This window comes from Salvelinus fontinalis, chromosome 6, assembly GCF_029448725.1.
Source record: "Salvelinus fontinalis isolate EN_2023a chromosome 6, ASM2944872v1, whole genome shotgun sequence".
Classification (NCBI taxonomy): Eukaryota; Metazoa; Chordata; class Actinopteri; order Salmoniformes; family Salmonidae; genus Salvelinus; species Salvelinus fontinalis.
The window spans coordinates 43463004-43486635 of NC_074670.1; the positions used below are offsets into that span (position 1 = coordinate 43463004).

General features: G+C 43.2%; 1 protein-coding gene across 6 annotated transcripts in view; it reads left to right on the plus strand.

The window, feature by feature from the left end:
• The window catches only part of LOC129857859 (mitogen-activated protein kinase kinase kinase kinase 4-like), a 60141-nt gene that overhangs the window by 13216 nt on the left and 23293 nt on the right, over positions 1–23632 (plus strand). For 3 of the 6 annotated variants that reach the window (XM_055926505.1, XM_055926507.1, XM_055926506.1), the window contains exons 3-17: positions 5200–5256; positions 7764–7889; positions 8447–8557; positions 8993–9083; positions 9221–9351; positions 10670–10724; positions 11806–11884; positions 12568–12740; positions 14163–14235; positions 14659–14866; positions 15381–15512; positions 19171–19236; positions 21122–21325; positions 21605–21784; positions 22592–22723. In XM_055926505.1, coding sequence (XP_055782480.1) covers positions 5200–5256; positions 7764–7889; positions 8447–8557; positions 8993–9083; positions 9221–9351; positions 10670–10724; positions 11806–11884; positions 12568–12740; positions 14163–14235; positions 14659–14866; positions 15381–15512; positions 19171–19236; positions 21122–21325; positions 21605–21784; positions 22592–22723 — 1818 coding nt within the window. Of the gene's footprint in view, positions 1–5199; positions 5257–7763; positions 7890–8446; positions 8558–8992; positions 9084–9220; positions 9352–10669; positions 10725–11805; positions 11885–12567; positions 12741–14162; positions 14236–14658; positions 14867–15380; positions 15513–19170; positions 19237–21121; positions 21326–21604; positions 21785–22591; positions 22724–23632 lie in introns of those variants that run through there. The other 3 variants (XM_055926509.1, XM_055926511.1, XM_055926510.1) reach the window with 3 other exon arrangements.

Sequence of the window (23632 nt, forward strand, 5' to 3'; positions counted from 1 at the left end):
TTCCTCTATATTGTAAAAAAGAGTCTACTCTGCAGTGCCCACAACTGATGGTGAATTGTCTGACCACCAAAAGCATTTTTCAACCGTTTATTAACCAACTTCATTTTTTGTTTCCCTTTGAAATAGCCTCTGTAAAAGCGTGGCTTTGTATTTGGAGAGTTTGCCTGTGGCAATGGAACACAGCCAGCTTGAATGTTTAAGAATCATTTTGATCAATGCAAGACTGTGGGCCACAATCCCTCTTGTGACTAACATGTTTTTCTACAGAAGTAAAATACATCTGTAGTTATGTAAAGCATTTGTAAAAAATCCTATTTTGATCAGACTATTATCAAAGTAAATATTAGTGACTTTGCCTAGAAGTCTATTGTTAGTATTTGGTCATTAGCCCAAACAGTTTTCAGCTCATTGTTATTGTTAAAGAGAATCATATTTTAATCATATTTGATTATGGGGCTCTTGTTATTTTCCCATATGTGCTTGCTCTCTCACTCTGCTAGTCTGGCACAGGAAGTTGTGTCCATTTTAACTCCTGCCTGTGCTTTTGGGGAACACTGGCCCACATCCTAATTGAACCTTGTGCTGAGTGTCTGCTTCAGAAATCTGTTCACATGGTGTGGCCTGCTGCTGTCTGCCCAACCGCCAAACAGCAGTCTGCACAGACCGCTCTCTAGTATCTTCTCACATTGATGTCCTACAGTACACACAACTATCACAGATAAACATGGGCAGTTAATGGCAGGAAATAGCAATGAACATGCTATCACTCAAAGGCACTCAAAGGTTTGCATGTGTATTTAATTTTTATTGCAAACTGTACAGAAATGAAATAGGGGTTTATTTCAAGGCAATCTGTGAATCGGATCATTATCACATATGTGAGTGATTAGTGATCCCTCATTTCTGTTGATGTGCAAGACTGTGGTTACGTAGACGAGCATATTGTGCAACAGTGCAGCTGCACAATACTATCCCACTGGGCACAGACATCAGTTCAACATCTAGTTTTGAATTACATTAGGTTGAGTTGTCTAACGTGAATTCATTGTTAAATCAACAAAAAAAGCCACCATGTCATTAGATTTAGGTTACAAGTTGGGTGAAAAAAAAATGTAAAAATCCCTTAGGCTGATGACTTTTTGCAAATCCAAACAGTTTCCACGTTGACTCAACTTCATCACATTTCATTATTGTTGTTGAAATGACGTGGAAACAATGTTATTCAATCAGTTTTTGCCCAGTGGAATGTGATTGATACTAGACCCCAAGTTTGCATTTGTGGAACGAGTAGGTGTCCTGTCAATTGCCATTGGGATATATTGGAACAATACTGGCAAGCTACCAACAGAGAAACTCTCTAGGTTTTCCCTGATGTGTTCATGGTTTTCAAAGTTGAGTTAGAAACTCAGCTTTAGATGGGTAGCTTGGATCTAAATGGATAGCTACATCTCCTGCCTATACTCGTAATATCCATATATTAGAGTACAGAAAGCATCTTGGGAATTAAAAGACAATCAGTGTTTTCTCTCATGCATTTCACTCCCTTTTTCCTGTTTTGTTAAGGTACTCTACAGTGCCTTCGGAAAGTATTCAGACCCCTTGACTTGTTCCACATTTTGTTACGTTACAGCCGTATTCTAAAATGGATGAAATAAAACAATCTACACACAATACCCCATAATGTCAAAAGCTAAAACAAGTTTTTAGAAATGTTTGAAAATGTATTACAAATAAAAAACAGAAATACCTTATTGACATAAGTATTCAGACCCTTTACTATGAGACGTGAAATTGAGCTCAGGTGCATCCTATTTCCATTGATCATCCTTGAAATGTTTCTACAACTTGATTGGAGTCTACCTGTGGTAAATTAAATTGATTGGACATGATTTGGAAAGGCACACGCCTGTCTATATAAGGTCCCACAGTTGACTGTTCATTTCAGAGCTAAAACCAAGCCACAAGCCAAGCCGTGTCGATGCACAGATCTGGGGAAGGGTACCAAAACATTTCTGCAGCATTGAAGGTCCCTAAGAACACAGTGGCCTCCATCATTCTTAAATGGAAGAAGTTTGGAACCACCAAGACTCTTCCTAGAGCTGGCCGTCCGGCCAAACTGATTAATCGGGGGAGAAGGGCCTTGGCCAGGGAGGAAACCAAGAACCCAATGGTCACTCTTACAGAGCTTTAGAGTTCCTCTGTGGAGATGGGAGAACCTTCCAGAAGGACACCCATCTCTGCAGCACTCCACCAATTAGGCCTTTATGGTAAAGTGGCCATAAAGTAAAAGGCACATGACAGCCCGCGTGGAGTTTGCCAAAAGGCACCTAAAGACTCTCAGACCATGAGAAACAAGATTCTCTGGTCTGATAAAACCAAGATTGAACTCGTTGGCCTGAATGCCAAGCGTCACGTCTGGAGGAAACCTGGCACCATCCATACGGTGAAGCATGGTGTTGACAGCATCATGCTGTGGGGATGTTTTTCAGCGGCAGGGACAGGGAGACTAGTCAGGATCGAGGGAAAGATGAACGGAGCAAAGTATAGAGGGATCCTTGATGATAACCTGCTCCAGAGCGCTCAGGACCTCAGACTGGGGTGATGGTTCACCTTCCAACAGGACAACGACCCTAAGCACACAGCCAAGACAACGCAGGAGTGACTTTGGGACAAGTCTCTGAATGTCCTTGAGTGGCCCGGCCAGAGCCCGGACTTGAACCCGATCGAACATCTCTGAAGAGACCTGAAAATAGTTGTGCAGGAACGCTTCCTATCCAACCTGACAGAGCTTGAGAGAATCTGCAGAGAAGAATGGGAGAAACTCCCCAAATACAGGTGTGCCAAGCTTGTAGCATCATACCCAAGAACACTCGAGACTGTAATCACTGCCAAAGGTGCTTCAACAAAGTACTGAGTAAAGGGTCTGAATACTTATGTAAATGGCATTTTTCCATTTTTATTTGTAATACATGTTCAAAAACCTGTTTTTGCTTTGTCGTTATGGGATACTGTGTGTAGATTGATGATGAGAAAAAAACTGTTTAATACATTTTAGAATGAGGCGGTAACCTAACAAAATGTGGAAAAAGTCAAGGGGCCTGAATACTTTCCGAAGGCACTGTACACCAGACTAGTGAGAGCATTGTTGTGTAATGGGGTGATGTGAGTAGTTCACACCTGGTATAGCTGTGTGAATTGCTCTTCCTGGATACAATTGAATGGAATGGTAGCCTTTGATCTGCTACATATGTGCAAACAAAATGCTTGCAGTGGGTAACTCAGAATGACAAAGTAAGGAAAAATCATTTGTGTAAATGCACTGAGGCAAAAAAGACACATATGCTGCTTCCATTCTGTCCTCTTATAAAAAAAGGAAGTTGTCCTCTTACCATTGGTAAAATAAATAGCTCTGTTGTCACAAAATTACACAGTTGTCCTCTTACCATTGGTAAAATAAATAGCTCTGTTTTCACAAAATTGCATATCCATGAATGGGATTTTAACCTTTGCTGAGTTTTTTATAAATAATTCGTAGTGTATATACAGCATTGCCAAGCTTTAACATGGGAAACTAGCTACTAAGATCTTTCTCAATGATTTCCATCAATTATTCTCCATCTCCGTGCACTTTATTACAGATGTGCACAAGTGCACTGTATTACAGTTGTCGTGTCACATTCTGTCAGTGAGCATAGCCACATATGAAAGTTCAGGACCATTCCTCTCTCCTCTGGGATAGGTGATTCTAGCGTCTCGAGCAAAATTGCACGGTGCTATTAACAATACTGGATGATAAGTGCTTGCTATGCCTGTAGTCCTTGTTCTGTTTATTTTTAATTTGGAGAGTAACTGCCATAGTCATTACATTCACTCCACTGCATAAGTAACTCAAATGTATGGCATCTGTCAAAATGGCAAATTCATTTGCAAAATAACGGTAAAGTGCAATGGACGAACATCAATCTGCCTCAGCCCATTGTGCTGTGACTGAACATAGACGAGATGGCTGCAGTCAACGGGAATGTTACAGAAGCCTCTTATTGGTTTATGAGAGGCAGCTAAATGCATTGTATTGATTATGTGATTGTCCCACCTGAATGCTCCTCGCTACACTCCTGATTTGAGAATAGGATATTGACTCATATGTTAAGAAAAACATTTCACGTGGGGATTGTTTTTTTTCTCCCACAAATTGACATTCATTGCAACAGTTCTCAGGATGGACAGTGTAACTGTTTCTTTGAATCAGATTCGCAAGGAGTATTGCTTCATTTTCTCTTTAAAATCATTTTATTGAAACTCTTACACCATACTAAGTGTGACTTTTTGCTTGCCAAATCAGACATATGAAATATAGTACGCTTTTGTATGTGAAATAAGAAATGACAATCTTAGCATAGGTTATAAGAGTTGTTCTCAAGATTGGTGGAGTAAAACTGGGATTTCTGAGGTGGATAACATCATTTTGTGGTATTTTCAAGTGACTCAATCTCTCCACATGTACATGATATTCCGTAGACAACAGTCAATTGTGTTTGATGATATGAGCCTTTTTTCAAATAAACAAACAATGGAGGTCAGTCTAGTGAAACATGTACTGCTCAAGCTCAGGCCCGTGTTCCATTTTCTCGACACACTTTTCACAAATAATTGCTTTAAGAGTTGGTGTACCTAGTTTTCTGCTCCTTAGGTTCTGACACATACACAAAGTGCTCTCCTACCTCTCTCTTCCTCTTTTTCTGCCACCAGACTCAGTTACAGAAATAGCTACATTTTCCCCTTCCTCAATTTACCTCACCTGACTGGTAGACATGGTCTTAGGCGCTAGACTTTCCGTTGTGGTTGCCAGTATGGTAGTTGCCCTGTATTGAATGATGTGTATGTTTGAAAAATATATGTTTCATAAAATGCTGTGGTTGTCTCAACAATAACCTTAACTACTGCATAATGTTTGTGCAAGTAGCCCAACTGTAATTATTATACACTAAATTCATTGTCTTACTTTTTCCAATGTGTCTTGAGTGACTTTGTAACCTAAGCTTCTAGGGTCACAGTACCGAATTTGCTTAATAACTTTTAACAGTATACTCGTCATCATCATCATAGACTTTGAGTGTCCTTGATTGTCTTAGATATTATTGGCGTCTGATAGCCATTCTGTCCCTAACTGTTCCACTGACTGCCCTTGGGTCTCAACAGGGGCGACATGTGAAGACGGGACAGCTGGCTGCTATCAAGGTCATGGACGTGACAGAGGTAAGAAGGTCACTTCCTGGTTCCTGTCTCCATCCCTTGCTCCTTGCACTGAAAAGCCACCCAGACATAGGCAGGGAGGGCCACGGCCGTGGGACTGCCACTCTGCCGAGTCAAAGGTGCAAGGAGAGTTTTCACACTCAGATCAGTTTACCTTCAAAGACAGTGTTTTATTTAAGAAATGCAAATGAGGCCCGGTTAACACGGCGCACCAAAGGTTATTATATCCTGAGCTGTCAATCAGCAGGTGAGAACACTGGGAGCCATGTTTGTTCAGGGAAAGTTTAATCATCTCCTTCCCCTCAGGGCAATAAAGCTACCTGGTGATGAGACTATGTACTGTATAGAAACTGATTGATTTGGCCCTCCTGGCCCGCTACAAGAACAAAGAGGAGCGTTATTACAATAGCGCAAAGTGTACATGGCCAAAGATTTAATTAAATCCGTTTTTTTTTTTTGGCTTTGAGGTATATTTTAAACTAAGATCTTACTTTTGGGAGCTGAAGAAGGATCAACAGTATCAGTCTCTGCAGTGCTATCTGAAATTCTGTGTAGAGTGACTGAAGTTCAACACACCGCATGAAGAACAACTTATTATTTTACTCAACAAAGAATATAAGACACAGTTAATCAATACAGCACAGTTTCAAATGTATCATCATAAAAACATAGCATTAGAACTGATATTAAGTTCTCCAATATCTGTGTTTTGATCTAGACTTGCTTTTTATTAGATCAGCCTTGAATTGCTGGCTGATATTAAAGGTGTTGTATTGGCCTAATACGTAAAGAATGTCTGAGGTGCCGAGATGAGTTTAAAAGGCCCGGCTCATTGTATAGAACCCCAGAGAGTAAAAGCAGAGGAGATAACGCCACAGGCTCTCGGACAATAATCTCTCTCTTCTCAGCACACAAATGCCTTTGCCCTTTTCCTGTCCATCTTGTATTGTCTATCTGCCCAGGGCTATAATAGCAGGACATTTCCTGTAGAATTGAATGGCCACTCACTGAAGGCACAGGGCCCAGGCTTCCTACTCTCCGCTTCAACACGGCCCTCCCGACAGTCACATAACTAAACCCCCCCCCCCCCCCCCCCCATACCCTACCCTCACCCTCGCTCCCCTTCCCTCGCTCTCCCTTCATTAGTCCCTACTCCACAGGCTGCCTGGCCCCAAACCTAGGGCCCAGCCGCGGCCCGGTCACTCGCCTCGACCCCTCTTGGGGATTGAGACATTGTCCTGTACAGAGAGCAGCTGTGCCGGGTCCTTTCCGAGCAGGAATGTCCTCTCTTCTTCCTGGTTTGATTTAAAGGGAAAGGAAGGTTCAGTGAAGGCATGTGGTTGTCTCCCTTTCCAGGACAGAAAGGTACCATTCTTTAAGAGAGGTCACTCAGCTGTATGAAGGGTCAAATGCCTATCTTGAATGGAGCTGCTGTTTCTCTCAGGGTCAGGAGACAGGAGCAGGGAGGCTGTTGGTAAGGCGAGAATAGAGAGAAAAACTGCTTGGTGTCCCCATTTAAACCTGTTAAGCTGCTACCGTTTCGGGAAAAGGTCATTTCCCACTCATATTATTATATAGTAGGCTATTTTGGGTGTGTATTTGTTGTTAAATATGTGAATTGGCAGAAAACGACACTTTTATTATCCTGTTATTATTTTTGGGAGCTCAGTATCGTTATTAAACCACACAACCTATCAGCCCCTGTAAATCAAATCAAAGTCTAATTGGTCATATGCACAAGATACACTGTTAACACATATTTTACAGCATTTTCTGGAGTGAACTAGTCTACAGTAAATGTACATATTTGACCAAATCAAAGCACATTAGGCTGAATTTCTAAGATATATTCTGGGCAGTAGCTAAGGGATGTTGTGGTTTTCCTGTCAGGAAAGACAGTGTCATGTTACAGTCCATTGACTATAGGCCTACTACAGTATGAAAAACCCAGGGAATAGAAACGCAATGCATAAGTGTGTCATGCTTTTCCAAGGCTTCACACAGAAACAAATCCCCTTCAGGCCCCTCTGACACACACTACTGCTTCTTAAAGAGAAGCTGTCTGTTTCTATCTCCACGCCAAAGACGTACTCTGCTACATGAGCCCTCCCTTAGCCTTAGTGAGGGTCTATCAGTAGAGTGTATGGGAAGAAACAAATCAACATATCCTTAGTGCCCCATGCAATGTAAATATGAATGCTAAAATGGACTCCAAGCCCACATGCCATAATTGGTAGAGACTGAGCCAGTGATGAAATTATCACTGCTGTTGATTGCAATGTGTGTTGGCAGGCTTGTGGGTCACCAGTATGGCGGGCCCAGCACAAATCCACCATCTCAGGTTAACTTGAATGTTGGCTTAAAAGTAAACTGTAACTGTTATGTGCTTGGGCAGCAAGAGAAGCAGGGTTTTCACTCTCTGGGTTTTGGGTTGACTGCATTGCAACCTGCTGTTTTCCGTTGTCAAATTTGATATAAAAATAAGAATAATATCGTTTTTTGGTTTGCAGGAAGAAGAAGAGGAAATAAAGTTAGAGATTAATATGTTGAAGACATATTCCCATCATAGGAATATAGCTACATACTATGGTGCCTTTGTGAAGAAGAGTCCTGCAGGTCAGGATGACCAGCTCTGGGTGAGTGGCTGCTTTCCATCTCTGTTGATTTCTCCTCACTTCAATAATCTCATCTCAATAACGCCATCATCTTTAAGAGGGCCTGTATCTCTATCTATATGTATGTACAGCTCATACAGCTTCTTTAGGTTAGTATGCACCAGTGGAGGCTGCTGAGGGGAGGAGGGCTCATAGTAATGTCTGGAATGGAGCTGATGGAAGGGTGTCAGGAAAAAATGGGATACCATTCCACTTATTTCCGCTCCATTACCATGAGCCCCGTCCTCCCCAATTAAGGTGCCACCAACCTCCTGTGGTATGCACCAAAGAACATGGTTCCAGAATGCATAACAAGGGCCACAAGTTTTTCCTGACACCGTGACCTGACCAGGGAAACCTCACCCTCACCACGCCCTTTTACTCATCTAAAGTCCAAGTTGTATCTGTGCCTTTCCTTGTGTGCTGTACTGGATGTGCCTGTGTTTTAGGCCTAGCAGTTGTAGTAACAGGGTTCTGCTGGTGGCCTGGCATCTGTCTGAGCCATTTCCTCTGTGTCTGTGTGTGACCTTGCTGTGTAGCTGGTGATGGAGTACTGTGGGGCGGGCTCAGTCACTGACCTAGTGAAGAAGACTAAAGGGAACTGCCTGAAAGAAGACTGGATCGCCTACATCTGCAGAGAGGTCCTCAGAGTGAGTACTGCTGCTGGAGATAAGCCATTTAAATAGGACTCTCCACAAACCCCTGGGGAGATGTAAAGGTCCTGAGAATCATTTCAGAGAGCTCTTCTCATCCTATATCGGCCATATTGTAGTGGGTGCGTTATTGCATTGGGCTTGGAGCTTTTGCTTATAAACTTATGGTAGAACAGTAATGGAGGGTTAGACGATGGCTCACAGGGGCAGATAGCTGCGTAGCACGGTGAAGTCATTATCTTAAATAAAATAAACTTCCTGTGTTTATTTTTAACTCCTTTGAAGCAGTGTACGATTTCTGTGCCTGTTCTGTTGGACAGCTCCCAAGCCCCAAGAGAGAGAGAGAGAGAGATCATGTGATGTGTACAATGTGTTTGTGCATGCGTGTGTCGTGTCCTGATATTGTGTGTGTTTGTGTGTGTGTCAACACAGGGCCTGTCTCACCTCCACTCACACCACGTCATTCACAGAGACATCAAAGGCCAGAACGTGCTGCTGACTGAGAACGCAGAGGTCAAGCTGGGTAAGGACTAGGAGACAGGGTCAAAGTTCAACTCACAACCCACACAGCCACAGTGTCACTGTCTCTTCAGTATTTGCTTGCTCTCCCCTTGTAGGTGTGGTTTAATCTGTTTGAACACCGTGTCTTGTCTTTGCCAGTTGACTTTGGGGTGAGTGCTCAGCTGGACAGGACGATAGGGAAGAGGAACACCTTTATTGGGACTCCGTACTGGATGGCCCCTGAAGTCATTGCTTGTGACGAGAACCCAGACTCTACTTATGACTACAGGGTAAGAGGCCGCCATCTCTACTGGAAATGCTGTTTGTGTGTGTGTGTGTGTGTGTGTGTGGTGTGTGTGTGTGTGCGTGTGTGCGTGTGTGTGTGTGTGTGTGTGTGTGTGTGTGTGTGTGTGTGTGTGTGTGTGTGTGTGTGTGTGTGTGTGTGTGTGTGTGTGTTAGAGTTTTCATTCTGAGGCCGAACCCGACGGGGCCCGACAGCACAAATTCTGTGAATTGATTCTGGCCGGGCGGGTTTCGGTCTTAACGTGCTGTTTAGAGAAAAGAAAAGTGGTGCGTGTCTGCGCATCTTTTAGCCTAATACGGCTTTCTCTCAGCCGCAGCAGCTGCAGACACTAGCGCCGCCAGGATTCCAATATTGGCTGGGCCAGAGACATTTGTGACCATGATTCAACTTTTATTTCCTGGTGATTGAAATGTTTCAAATTGGGATACGAATAGGCTCGAGTGCACTCGGGAGAATGATGATCCGCAAGAATACGACAGGCAGTACATCTCAGTATCAGGAGAAGCCCATATTCCAATAGCATCTGTTAACGCCGATACATCCTAACATAATACACCCTATGACTGCACTGCTGATGTGCCTTGCTGGACCTTGTAAACTATCGAATGAAGACCCATAACTGACACAAATATTTTCCTAATCAAACATGCATTTAAAACAGGGCTTTTGAGCGATTATTCAAATGGATGTTTGGCAGAAAAATCTACTTTTTTAAATGTATTGTTTAATTATTCAAGGCTCCCTTTGTTATTTAATTGGGGAAAAATGCTTGATTGTATTTAAAGGCATGAATGACTTGTATGCTGTGTAATGACATAAATGAATGAATGAATGATTGATTGATTATATTGAAGTAGGCTAAGTTATGTTAAAACGACTAAAAAAGGACGCGCTCTCACAGCTTGGTGGTGGATAGATTACATAAGGCTACGTGAGTCAGGAGCAAAATAATACATTCGATTTAGGCTAAATTATTGCATTCTAAGTGTTTCTGATCAGTGATTATTAGACAAGTCATAGGCTTGGGAGTAGGACAGGCTACTACGCGACTGAAGAGAAAAATCCACTTGATAAACTACATAACATAACAAAATCTGCTTATCAGCTAATATATGAGCTAACTAGAATAAAGATGGCCATGAGCACTCGCCTTAACTTAACTAGTATTGTCCCAGCCTAATTGTGACCAAATATCCAAATGTGATTCAGTGAAAACAAAAATCTGACATTGATTGATTTATCAAGATGAGTCCCCACGCTTGTCTGTTGAGTGGATCTGACTGGATGACTCTCCTCCTCTATAGAGTGACCTGTGGTCGCTGGGAATCACAGCTCTGGAGATGGCTGAAGGAGCACCACGTAAGTGTCACCTTCTCCCTCCCCTCCTGTCCATACACATTGCAGTCTCGTCAAGGAATCTTCGCTTTCTCCTACACATCTTAGAGTTGGAGGGTTTTTTGGAGGCCATGACTAATATGCTCTACTGTAATTATGTGGTTTATTTTCTTTTAAAGGGATACTTCAGGATTTTGGCAATGAAGACAAAATATCAACTTCCCTAGAGTCAGATGAACTCGTGGATACAATTTGTATGTCTGCGTGCAGTTTGAAGGAAGTTGCGACCTAGCGTTTTCGCAATTGCTAACTAGCATTAGCGCAACTTTGGATGTCTATGGTTAGCATTGGCTCGAGAAACTTCATACTGGATGCAGAAACATACAAATTGTATTCATGAGTTCATCTGACTCTGGGGAAGTTGATAAAGGGCTTCATTGCCAAAATCCTGAAGTATCCCTTTAAGCATATCCTATGTTATTATGCTGTATTTTTACTCTTGCAAAGTTCTAGTTTTGAGTTTTGTTGGATTAACTCACTGTATGTTTTCATTCTCTCTCTGTGAGTGACTTCACACAGTTGTCAGATATTGCAGCCCATATTACCAGTCACGGACTGAATCCAAGTGTCATTGAAAGTGATTGGGCTCACAATGATGTGACGGAGGTCAGACAGTTCTCTCACGTTTTGAAATTGAAAATCCTTGAGTCAAAAAACAGAGAAACAAATTAAAGAAACTCATGACTGTTTGGTGTCTGCTAAGCCTAGTGTTGCACCATGACCGAGAGGGAGTTCACAATCACTGAATGAAAAACAAACAGTGTTGTAGTAGGACTGTGTAGTAAACACACACTACAAGCAGGCCAAGGGCAACAGGACAGGACTTTAGCCTAACATTGACAACACTGTGGAACATTTCTTCCATCCCCTGCCATGTGATTAGGCCACAATGGAGCCTCTCATAACCTCGATCCCCTGTCTGTCTGTGTGCATTCTAAATGGCACCCTATTGCCTACATTAGTGCACTATTTTTGACCAAGGCCTCAAGGGTGCCATTGGGGACGCAACCATAGTTTCTCTGTCTGTGTCTGTCTCTGTTCCCAGCCCTGTGTGACATGCATCCCATGAGAGCCCTGTTCCTCATTCCTCGCAACCCGCCCCCCAAGCTCAAATCAAAGAAATGGTAAGAAAGACAGCTCAGCTTCTCTCGCTTAGAGACACCATGCCCCACAGAGCCTCAGCAACACAGCAGGAATGTTTTCGCCAGAGTGGCCAAAACTCATACAGCCTTGCTTCGCCTTCCTTTTCCCTTACACACAGCCTTTTCTCTTTCTTAGCTAGCTCCAATAACATTACTGCCAACAGAACTGCCACAATACAATGTCCCTTATTCACCCCTTATCTTATTGTTTTTTTGTGTACTGTGGCATTAGTTCAGGCTGAGCACATATTGTTTATTGTCACGTTCTTGGGTGTAATTTTAGCATCACAGTGTGAGATGACAATCCCCACAGTAACAGTTTGACTGCATGCAATGCTCTAAAATAAGGCATTTTAGATCCAATGGGAAGGGAAGGTGGATAAACTTTTGTCTTCCTGTTCACATGTCTTCAGCAGCCTTGCTTTTTTACCTTTCGTAATGCATGAAGCCTTGTGTTTGAACCCATTGAGTTCGATAATTCAATATTAATTCATACCAGCAGCTGCATGGCAGACATTGAGAATTAATTGAGGCTGTGTGTGAAATGGCACCCTATTCCCTATAGCCCATGAGGATCTGGCCAAAAGTAGTGCACTACATAGGGGTTAGGGTGCCATCTCGGACACAGCCTGAGCCTGTAAGTTGTGACCCTCTGTCCTCTCCAGGTCCAAAAAGTTCCTGTCCTTTGTGGAGAGCTGTCTGGTAAAAAACTACCTCCACCGTCCCGCCACAGAAACCCTCCTGAGACACTCATTCATCAAAGACCTGCCCAACGAACGGCAGGTCCGCATCATGCTCAAAGACCACCTGGACAGAACCAGGAAGAAGAGAGACAAAGGTGAGGCCATGTTGTCATAATGGGATATCAGAGATCACCTAGTCTCACTCAACAACTGAGTCTGGCAGTCAAGGCTATAATTAATATCATGATTTAGTGCTGTATGATACCTTGCGCTGCCAATGACCGTGGGGAAACTTTTTGGCCTTGTTATTATTGGTCACACTGGCAGCGACAGTGAAAGTGGCAGTAAAAAGGTGTTTTGATTCTCAATCTTGTCTCCCAGTTCTCTGTTTACCCTTGTGTTTAATGTCTCTAGGCCTAGGGAGAGGCTACTGTATGACTGTCATTAATGAAAGGTTCTAATGAAGGGTTCCATTATCCACTGGTAATGTGGTGGGATTTGGGTTTAGAGGCAGCAGCAGGACTGCTCCTTGTCAGCCTTCTCACAGTGAGACTGCATACTCGTGTCATGTGAGAGGAATGTGCCTCGGAGGAAGCAGTGTTTAATCATCTCCTAGACTGCACCACACCCCCAGCGGCCTCCCTCGCTCCGTCTTCCTCCCCACGCCACATAATGACATCGTCTCCCTGCCTGCCTGCGCCCTCCGATCCTCCAGGCTTCGCCCCGATACCAAACAGCAGTTTCCTCGACCTTGTGCCGTTGGTTTGTTGGTTGGCGTTCTGCTTAACTGGTCAGACGGACAGAGAGATGACCCCTTAGAGCAGAGCCAAGCCTGTAGTGAGACCATGTGAGACGCTGATAGCGGCAGCTCATAACGCAGCAGAAATACTCAGTCATTACCCTGTTTTCATAACCTACTAGAGTTTGACTTGGAATTAGAAACATTCTCTGAGGCCAGCATATCTCTCTCTCTCTCTCTCTCTCTCTCTCTCTCTCTCTCTCTCTCTCTCTCTCTCTCTCTCTCTCTCTCTCTCTCTCTCTCTCTCTCTCTCTCTCTCTCTCTCTCTCTCTCTCTCTCTCTCTCTCTCTCTCTCTCTCTCTCTCTCTCTCTCTCTCTCTCTCTCTCTCTCTCTCTCTCTCTCTCTCTCTCTCTCTCTCTCTCTCTCTCTGTGCAATTTACAATCTCTCATGAGGCTTCAGAAGGAAGAATGAGCCTTACTTAATATGTAGAAGTATTTAGTCAATTATGACGAGCATTTTGGAATGCAATCCTATTGAAGAAAGGGAAGTGAGAGAGACAGTTCATGACGAGTTTTAGTTCCATGTGGGTTAACTGCAGGAGACACCTGGAGGGGAGACATTAGGTTGGTTTACTGATGCTTGAAACCTTCCCTGCTCAGATCATGAGAAGAGGAGGAACTGACTAGCTAACTGTGGGAACAGTACAGTATGTGTGAAAGTGTTGTACAGTTTAGAACCCTTTCCTTGTTTTCTCAGTATGTACAGTCATGTGCCTCATGGTATCATTGGGATTACATGCATCCCTCATGTCTGAAATAGTCACATGTTGTCCACAGAGGGCCCGGAGTATGAGTACAGCGGCAGTGAGGATGAGGAGGAGGAGATGAACGACGAGGAAGGTGAACCCAGGTATGATGACACAGCGTTTACACTGTCTGTAACGAAGGTCTGACGTCACATCTACGTCCATCAAACAGCCAGCTGACCCTGTCTGTGACTAGTCCTCGCTTTACTGGTTATGTAATAGCTAATGCAGGCCTTGACCCCGAGAACTGTCATAGAGGATATTCATCTGAGAGTGCACAGTGTGTGAATGCATGGACTTGTCCATGAAGACATTAACGTGTCACCAGATGCTACTGCTTGTGTTCCCTTAGCTAGACACAGAGCGTCATATGGCGGTGACTATAAAAAAAATATTTGTGTGTGCATGTGCATGCAAGTGTTCCTTCCTGTGTGTAACTCTACTCCTAGCCATGTAACCATGTGCCTCTTCACTCCTACCTGTCACTCACTATGTGCCTTGCTACCATTTCTGTCCTGTATACATAGCTCCATAGTGAACCTGCCGGGGGAGTCCACTCTAAGGAGAGAGTTCCTGCGTCTGCAGCAGGAGAACAAGAGCCGGTCAGAAGCCCAGCGACAGCAGCAGGTCCTCCAGCAGCAGCTCCAAGACCAGGAGAGGTACAAACAGCAGCTGCTGGCCGAGAGGCAGAAGAGGATCCAACAGCAGAAAGAGCAGCGCAGGAGGCTGGAGGATGTGAGAGACACTCTTTAGTTGAAACACTCCGCTCCTCTCTGCAGCCCTCTCGAGCAGAGCAGCAGAGCCAAACACCTGCTGCCCAGCCAGCAAATGAGCTTGGCTGGCTAGAGACTGACGGGCTCTCTCTTTTTCTCTCTCCCTCCTGTTGTTTGTTTGGCTCAAATGAGAAGGACTCTTTTCTGTTGAACAAACCAAAGAATTGTGTTATAGAACAATATAGAGTATTATACTGTGGTTTCCAAATACGGAGGGATTGCTTTCGGGAGTGAGGCTTTTGTGTGGTTTGCTTTGCACAAAAGACGACTGACGTGATACTGTATGTCGTATTAGGTCAGCATACAGAGCTATGGTGTGTTCTGTAGTGTTTTTGTTGATGTACAGTACAGATGGATAGGGAATGATGTAATGTGCCGTGTTGGACTGTGATGTCGCATTGAGAATTGGCAGAGAAAATATATTCTGTTGAATGAGGTAATACCATGTTGAATGACGTTGTGTTGTTGTGTTACAGCAACAAAGGAGGCAGCTGCAGGATTCTGGGTTCCAATGGCCAGAGCTACAGGAGATGCTATGGAGGGAGGAGACTGAAGCTAATGACAGAGGTCTATTCAATGAGAGGAGCAAGAGAAGGGACAAGAAACAGGTAGCTGGCATTGTCATGAAAACCACAATTTTTTAAAGTAGTAGACCACCTGCCCTACCCACTCAATTCTTATCCTCTCGTATTGCTTCATGTGATAAGCAGAAACCAAACAAGTATGTGCTGATTTGATGGTCTTTTGTGCCCGATACCTAAGGAGGATTATAAATATTTATTTTATTGTGTAGTAACACTGTACTTTACAAGCTGCTACAAGCAGTAAGTTCCTAGAGTTCAAACAGCATTGTCATGGGCCAATATGATCTAGATTCTTATCTCGGTAGACATTTTCGGGTCCATACATAATGTGTGTCGGAAATCTGTGTTAACCTGGTTGTGCATCATAACACACAACACGGTAGTTTTCACTGGGACGGGACCCACTTTGTTTTGTCAGTAACCTGCTCTGGAAAAAATGCATTGTGACAAGGTTAATGCATTTTTAATCCAGGTGCAAGTTAACATTTTATACATGTTCCTCTACAAAAACTGCTTATATGCATTTGATATGAAGGGTGTTGACGCAGCACTTTCACTTGTGTCAGGTTTCAGCCCATTGGTGATTAAATCCACCAAGGTAGAAACACTATGGAAGATCAGAAAGAAATTGCCTGTGGGACCATCCTGAAAGAAAATAATTAAACATCTCTTACTTTTTTCTGCTGTATTAACATTTCCCATGATTTGAAGTTGAAGCTAGGCTGAGTGCCATGGACGAGAAGTCAGTGACAATTACAGCATCCTATAGCCGAGGTAAAGGGCTGTCATGTCGTTCTGAGGACTTTAATTAGACTGTTTAATTCGAACACTCGGTTAATTCACCTCCCACAGTTCAGTGGCTCTGGATGAGCCACACCTGCCTACCTGACTGCAGTACAGTACAGTAGATGACATGTCAGTCTGTGCGGGTCTATTACAGTCATGTTCAGTGGGATCATTAAGGTGTGTGCGGTGGTTTTGATTCTGTTCAATGTGCCATTAGCTGAGCAATAGCCCACAAATCATTCTCCGGGATGTATACAGTATGGGTGCGTTCCAAATGGCCCCCTATTCCCATGCACATCGACTTGGCCGCAGTGGACAGGGTCAAGAGTTTTAAGTTCCTCGGTGTCCACATCATGGTCCTCTCGCACCAGCACAGTCATGAAGAAAGCAACACAGAGCATCTTCTACCTCAGGAGGCATGGCCCCTCAGATCCTTAGGAACTTTTACAGCTGCTCCATCGACAGCATCCTGACTAGTTGTATCATTGTCTGGTATGGAAATGGCACCGCCCGCGACCGGAAGGCCCTACAAAGAGTGGTGAGGACGGCCCACTGGGGGGTGAACGTCCCAGCCGTCCATGACGTACATGCCAGGCGGTGTCTGAGAAAGGCCCGAAAAATTGCCAAAGACTCCAGTCGCCCGAAATAAGGAATGTTCTCCGTGCTACCGTCTGGCAGGCGGTACTTGTTCAGATCAACAGACTCCTTAACTAATTCTATTCCCTGGCCATAAGACTGTTCAATTGCTAACAACTACTGCTCTCTCTCACACCTATGCTGCTGTTCATTGATTGTTGATTTCCATTACCATCTATCTATTTATCCTGCTACTGGCCACTATTACTATTTCATGTACTGTATATATTACCACTAGTATATTACCAGAAGTAATAATAACAGTCACTATTCAACCCTGTTTACGTGTATGTATGCCTAGCACGCCTACACTGTCACTCTTGCACACACACTCACTCACTCACTCTCACACACTAACACCCACAGAGTTACACTATGTGTTACACTATACCACTATGCACACACCCACCCACCACTTATGTTTCTGCAATAATGTTTACTATTATGATTAATACTGCTACCAGTCACTTTACATGTGCATACTGTATCTACCTTAAATACTCCAGTATCCCTGCTCATTGTAAATGTGGTATTGGCACTGATCCTGTATATAGCTTCCTCTCCTATTTCTTATTTCTTGTGTTTTCTTTATTATACAGTGCATTCGGAAAGTATTCAGACCCCTTGACTTTTTCCACATTTCTTTACTTCACAGCCTAATTCTAAAATGGATTAAATACAATTTTGTCCTCATCATTTTTCACACAATACCCCATAATGACAAAACGAAAGGTTTTTAGACATTTTTGCAAATTTATTCAAAATAAATAAACAGAAACAACTTATTGAGAGGACTGGGGCGAAAATAGCCAAAGATTTGTTTTTTGAAGTTCGTCCAAGTGTTTCTTGCACAGAGATTTCGAGATCCTCTGTCCATCTTTCATCACTCAAACTCTCCTGTCGGATTTATCTATAGTTATGCACATGCGCAAACAGGATTTATTTACAATTATAAACTGGGTGGTTTGAGCCGTGAATACTGATTGGTTGAAAGCCATGGCATATCAGACCGTGTAACATGGGTATGACAAAAAATGACCAAGACCTCGGGGGTTTGTGGTATATGGCCTATATACCACGGCTAAGGGCTGTGTCTTAAAAACAGCCCTTATCTGTGGTATATTGGCTATGTACCACTTCTCCTCAGGCCTTATTGCTTAATCATAGCAGTCAAAACAAGTTAAATAGATATCCATTGATGGAAAATTATCAGGTGTGTTTAATAAGGGCAAATATATTTTCTCTTGCAATTTATTCTTAAGCTCGCTATAATTATTATTTTGATGGAAAAACAAATTTTGCTTATTAGTTTACGTCATTACAAATTACGTCGATATTCCTTCTTAATTCGCTGGATAGCGTTATAGAAAAAGGGTTTATTGGATAAATGTGGCAACTCCGCTCTAGCTGCGGAAAAAAAATGTAGGCTCTAGTTTTCAAGCCTAGGGGACGGGTTTTGAGAGATCATTTGTATCGACATTTAAGCGAGACCTGGCAACCCTGTGTGCATGACAATAAAACTTGAACAATGAACAAAATAGAACACATGCATGGACCATTTAACAAACACATGCATGGATCATGTCAAGATACACACATAGGCTGCATCCTAAATGGCACCCTATTCCCTATATAATGTACTACTTTTGACCACCTCTGATCAGAAGTAGTACAATGTATAGGGAACAGGGTACCATTTGGGATGCAGCCTTGTATGTATCTTGACGTGCTCCATGCATGTGTTTCTCTTGGTGAGAGTGATGTAGAAGGCAGCTCTAATGAGTTTAGACAGAATCCTGGAGAGTGGCCCGGCTACCAATTAATTACAGATGGTCAGTAGGGCTGATTGCCTGGCTGTGCTGCTCTCTCTCCTCCTGTCTGCCTGTCTCAGCTGTAGCTTACATGGGTTTCCGCCGCCTCATCCTCAAGCATCCTCAAGCGCATCTGGAGATGCAACGTGTACCATTTAACATCTATTGACTAGAAAATGTTTTTAACCCATTCTGTGTTAACCCAGGGGTGAAGAACTCTCTGCACACTTTTGATTCAGCCATTCACTCTATCAAGGTCATTTAGAGTTATGTGGACTAATTTTCATGGTTAAATATTTAAAATAGGGGGGTTAAGAGCCTTATGCAAGCTAGCTAGACACTGAATATTTTAGGTTTTTCACCAGGATTCAGTCATTGGATTTCCTCAGTCAGAAACCTTGACGTTATCACAAAAACAAAATCTCTCTCTCTCTCTCGTTGAATTGTAGCTGGAGGATTGTGGCACACAGAGGAGTGATGTCGGAGGAAGACCTGCAGGTTCTTTAAATGAACAGGTAATAACTGCCTTCTGTTTTTTGTCACTCAACCTGCATAGAACGAAATGCATCAAACCGTGCCATGAAATCACTCCAATCTTTATGAAAGACATGGGTGGTTATTGAATTCAAATGTTTTGGTATGAATGTTGTGTCTTGGTCTATGGGAAATATTATGACTGGTTCTGCATGAAACGGCACAGAGTGTGAGAACACCGGTGTGTCAAGAGCAAGTTTGTTGCTGTCAATGAAGGAGTAGAGAAACTAGAATGGTGAAAAATTCAATGTTTAGACTACCATGGCGGATTTTAAGGTCAAGACCTTGTTTCTTTCTCAGAGTATACTATGGCTCCTGTACCACAGGTCTTGTTAAATTCTTCTTCTCATGCTATCCCACACTTAGCATGGGTAGCTAAAGGCCACATTCTCTTAAGGTCTGTTTCCCTAACTTCTAATGATGATAGATACGAGGCTAACTGGAAACACAGTCAATCCTGCGTACTCAAAGGCAACATAAAGACTATGTACTGTAATGTACTGTAGAAGAAAACACTTAAGAACTCTGAACGGCTCTGTTTGACTTTTAAACCGCAAGGAGCCGTGTACTAAAAGGCGTCATTTGCTTTTAAAAGGCATCGACTTTAAAGTGGCATCTAAAGTAATTCACAGGAGGAATCCTATTTAGGCGCGACGGATTGTAACTGCTTGATATGTGGATGCAAGTGCAACCCCCTACCGCGATGTAAAGAAAAATATGTTTGAAAAGCAATGAAAAGGAATGCTTAGGCTTACAACAAGAAAATAAAAAAAATTGCCCATGCTACCGATAACTATATTGGTCCGGACAGGACTAGTAAAGGCCCAGTGCACCACTTTTGTGAGATTTTAATATATATGTATTTTTTTATTCCAATTTTTCAGGGGGTGCTGTAGCACCCCTACTTCTCGCGGCTATGGTAGGGAGAATAAAACAATGCATTCTCAATGCATTGAGATCAAACGCAGCCTATGTGTTTATCACTTGAGTATGGAATCCTGTCTCCTCGTTTGCTTGAGAAAGCCACTGCTGTGCCGAACAGCCAGAACCCTATTAGATTATTTATGTATCTCGATTCACAATATCCTCATTGTAAACATTAGTCTTGATCCCCGTGATATAATTCCATGGCTTGTGTTTAGTCTTTAAATAGCATGCAGTGCCTGGAGAAAAAGGCTCTCCTTGCGTTTGTCAACGCTGGTAAAAGAGAGTAAATGCCAAGTAACATGAAGGGGCTTTTTGTTTCTCATTTAATCTGATTTAGCAAATAGCATGAAATTATGGTGAACTCATCATAAATCATAGATGAAAAACATCCACGCTTATATGGGTTTACAGGTGTGGAATTGATTTAGCTCAACTTCTCTTTCTCTCTATGTAGTCTTCATGTCAGTGTGACCTTGTAATCACTTCATTGAATCTGAAGTGAAAAAGCATGACATACAGTTAACAGTGGGAGAAATGTCCTTGGTGGTTTACTATAATAAGAAATTCAGTTGATACTGTATTTATGTGCTTCTTGCGGGTGTGTGTGTGTTTGGGGGCGAGGGCTCTATGTGAGTGTATGTGTGTGTGCTTTTCATGTATGCTGATCATAAAGCCTGGGAGTGCCCCTCCTGAAACAATACCTCCTCCAGTTCTGACGTCTGGAGAGAGTTTAGCCTCGTTACAGTTTCAGTTCCAATGAAAGGCTCCTACTGGGCCTGGATCTGCTAGCTACAGTAGAGGCTCTATTGAAAGCAGCTGTTTCCAGGCTGCAGCATTGGCCACATGGCCTTGTCATCTATCTGTCTTGGGGCAGTACTGCAGGCACGGGATGAGGCTGCTGAATGCCAGTGTCCTGTATTTGTCTCTGTCGTTGTGTAGAGGAGGACCGAGCCTCCACCTCCACTGCCTCATCCTCAGCAGCAGCAGCAGCAGCAGCAGCAGGGTAAAAAGTTCCACCGCACGCTGCCCAAAGACCAAACGCAGCTGCTTTCGCTTCAGCACGACCACAGGCACAAACAGAGGGAGCCCCAGAAGGCTGCTAGTGCCACGCCTATCTGCCCTGCAAATAGCCAGTGCAAAGCGGTAAAGTCCCCCTTGTCCCACTCCCCCTGTCTCCCCGAGCCCCCCCTCACTACCCGCTGCCTCCCTCTCTCTCACCGCCCTGTCTGTATCACTATTTGTCTAGTGTTGTGTTTGTTTGCGTTTGTGCATTAGTGTGCCAGATAGCTATTAGTCACTCAAAGAGAGATTGGAAGTCTGTTTTGGGTTATTAGTTATAATTCATAATCCAGTATGCAATAATATAGTCTGACTACAGTATCCAGGGGTCTGGTTCTGACTGTTCTTGTCCATGTTGCTCAGATGGAGATGGAAAGGGGGAAGACCTCCGACAGCTATCAGGTCAACCTGAACAGAGTGTTGGCTGGGCTGCCCCTTCCCCTACACCCCCTTCCTCTCCCCCTAAACATCCATACCAGACTGAGCTCCGGGAGCAGCTCCAGCCCCTGTACCCCTGCCATGCAGAGGGCCGCCATACAACAGGTACAGTAGCCCACTCCCCATCCCCTGCCCAAATAACCGTACCCTTCCTAACACCACCAATCAATTCAATCAGTCAATATCTTTATTTGCCCCAGTTTGGAAAATCATTACGCAGCTAGGCATTCACAATATGCAATATGGTGTACTTACCTCATACATTATATGTACTGGCGACATCAACACCATCACCACTTGACAGTGACACATAGTTAAAACAGCTGCCTAAGAGATTCAAAGTAAAGGGTTAAATTAGCAAACAAGTCCAAAAATAGTCCCACATCTCTATATTAGTAACTGCAAACGTTAGATTAAAAATCTCTGTAAATGTCACAATTTATTTAGAAGTTATGACACATATTTTTGCAAGACCCTATTGACTAATCAAATGGGTGTCAAGGCTTCAACATATATTTTGATCATTTCAACATTTTGAAAACCAACGTTTTGTACTCTCACAGTTTTTGTCAGCTCTTCTGTTGGGAAGGTATTAGTCAAGGATCTATACATATCCTATGCCATCTTGTGCTTTGTGGTTGATAACTTAGTTGTCCTTCCTCTTACTTTATCCAGAACCCAAAAACGATTACTTCCTTTTTTCCATCTTGTTTGTCCTTCAGTACTCAGAGTCTCTGTCTCAAATAGTACCCTATTCCCTTTATATTGCATCCATAGGGCACTGGTCACTATAGAGAATAGGGTGCCACTTGGAATGCGACCAATGTGTCACTAAATAAAGTAATCTAACCCAGAGTCGTATGAATATATAAAAATATAGTTGGCCTGATCTAAACTAAGTGTCCATTTCAGAATGCCAATCTTCACTCCAGTCGAGATGCCCCTCACAGCAGCTCTATGTCTGACATGGCCACCACTCCCATGTCTCCTATGTTTGACGATGTCTTCTGGGACTTCCAAAGCTCTATGGAGTGCCCACCAAAGGTCTGTCCATCTATCAGTGTGGTGACATGTGTGTATGTTGTGGTGTGAACACACACATGTTGTGTACATACTGTATATACACGTGTACATTTACACATGCTGTATGCAGAGGTCCAGTCAAAACCGTTTTCTTTATTTTTGCTATTTTCTACATTGTAGAATAATAGTGAAGACCTCAAAATATGAAATAACACATATGGAATCCAAAAAACTTAGTAACCAAAAACGTGTTAAACAAATCTAAATAGATTTTAGATTCTTCAAAGTGGCCACCCTTTACGTTGATGACAGCTTTTCACACTCTTGGCATTCTCTCAACCAGCTTCACCTGGAATGCTTCATGCTGACCACATGTTGGCTGCTCTTCCTTCGCTCTGCGGGCCAACTCATCCCAAACCATCTCAATTGGGTTGAGGTCGGGTGATTGTGGAGGCCAGGTCATCTGATGCAGCCCTCCGTCATTCTCATTCTTGGTCAAATAGCCTTTACACAGTCTGGAGGTGTATTGGGTCATTGTCCTGTTGAAAAACAAAAAATGATAGTCCCACAAAGCGCAAACCAGATGGGATGGTGTGTCGCTGCAGAATGCTGTGGTAGCCATGCGGGTTAAGTGTGCCTTAAAATGTAAATAAATCACAGACAGTGTCACCAGCAAAGCACCCCCACACCATCACACCTCCATGCTTCATGGTGGGAACCACACATGCGGAGATCATCCGATCACCTGCTCTGCGTCTCACAAAGACATGGTGGTTGAAACCAAAAATTTCACATTTGGACTCATCAGACCAAAGGACAGAGTTCCACCGGTCTAATGTCCATTGCTTGTGTTTCTTGGCCCAAGCAAGTCTCTTCTTATTATTGGTGTCCTTTAGTAGTGGTTTCTTTGCAGCAATTAGACCATGAAGG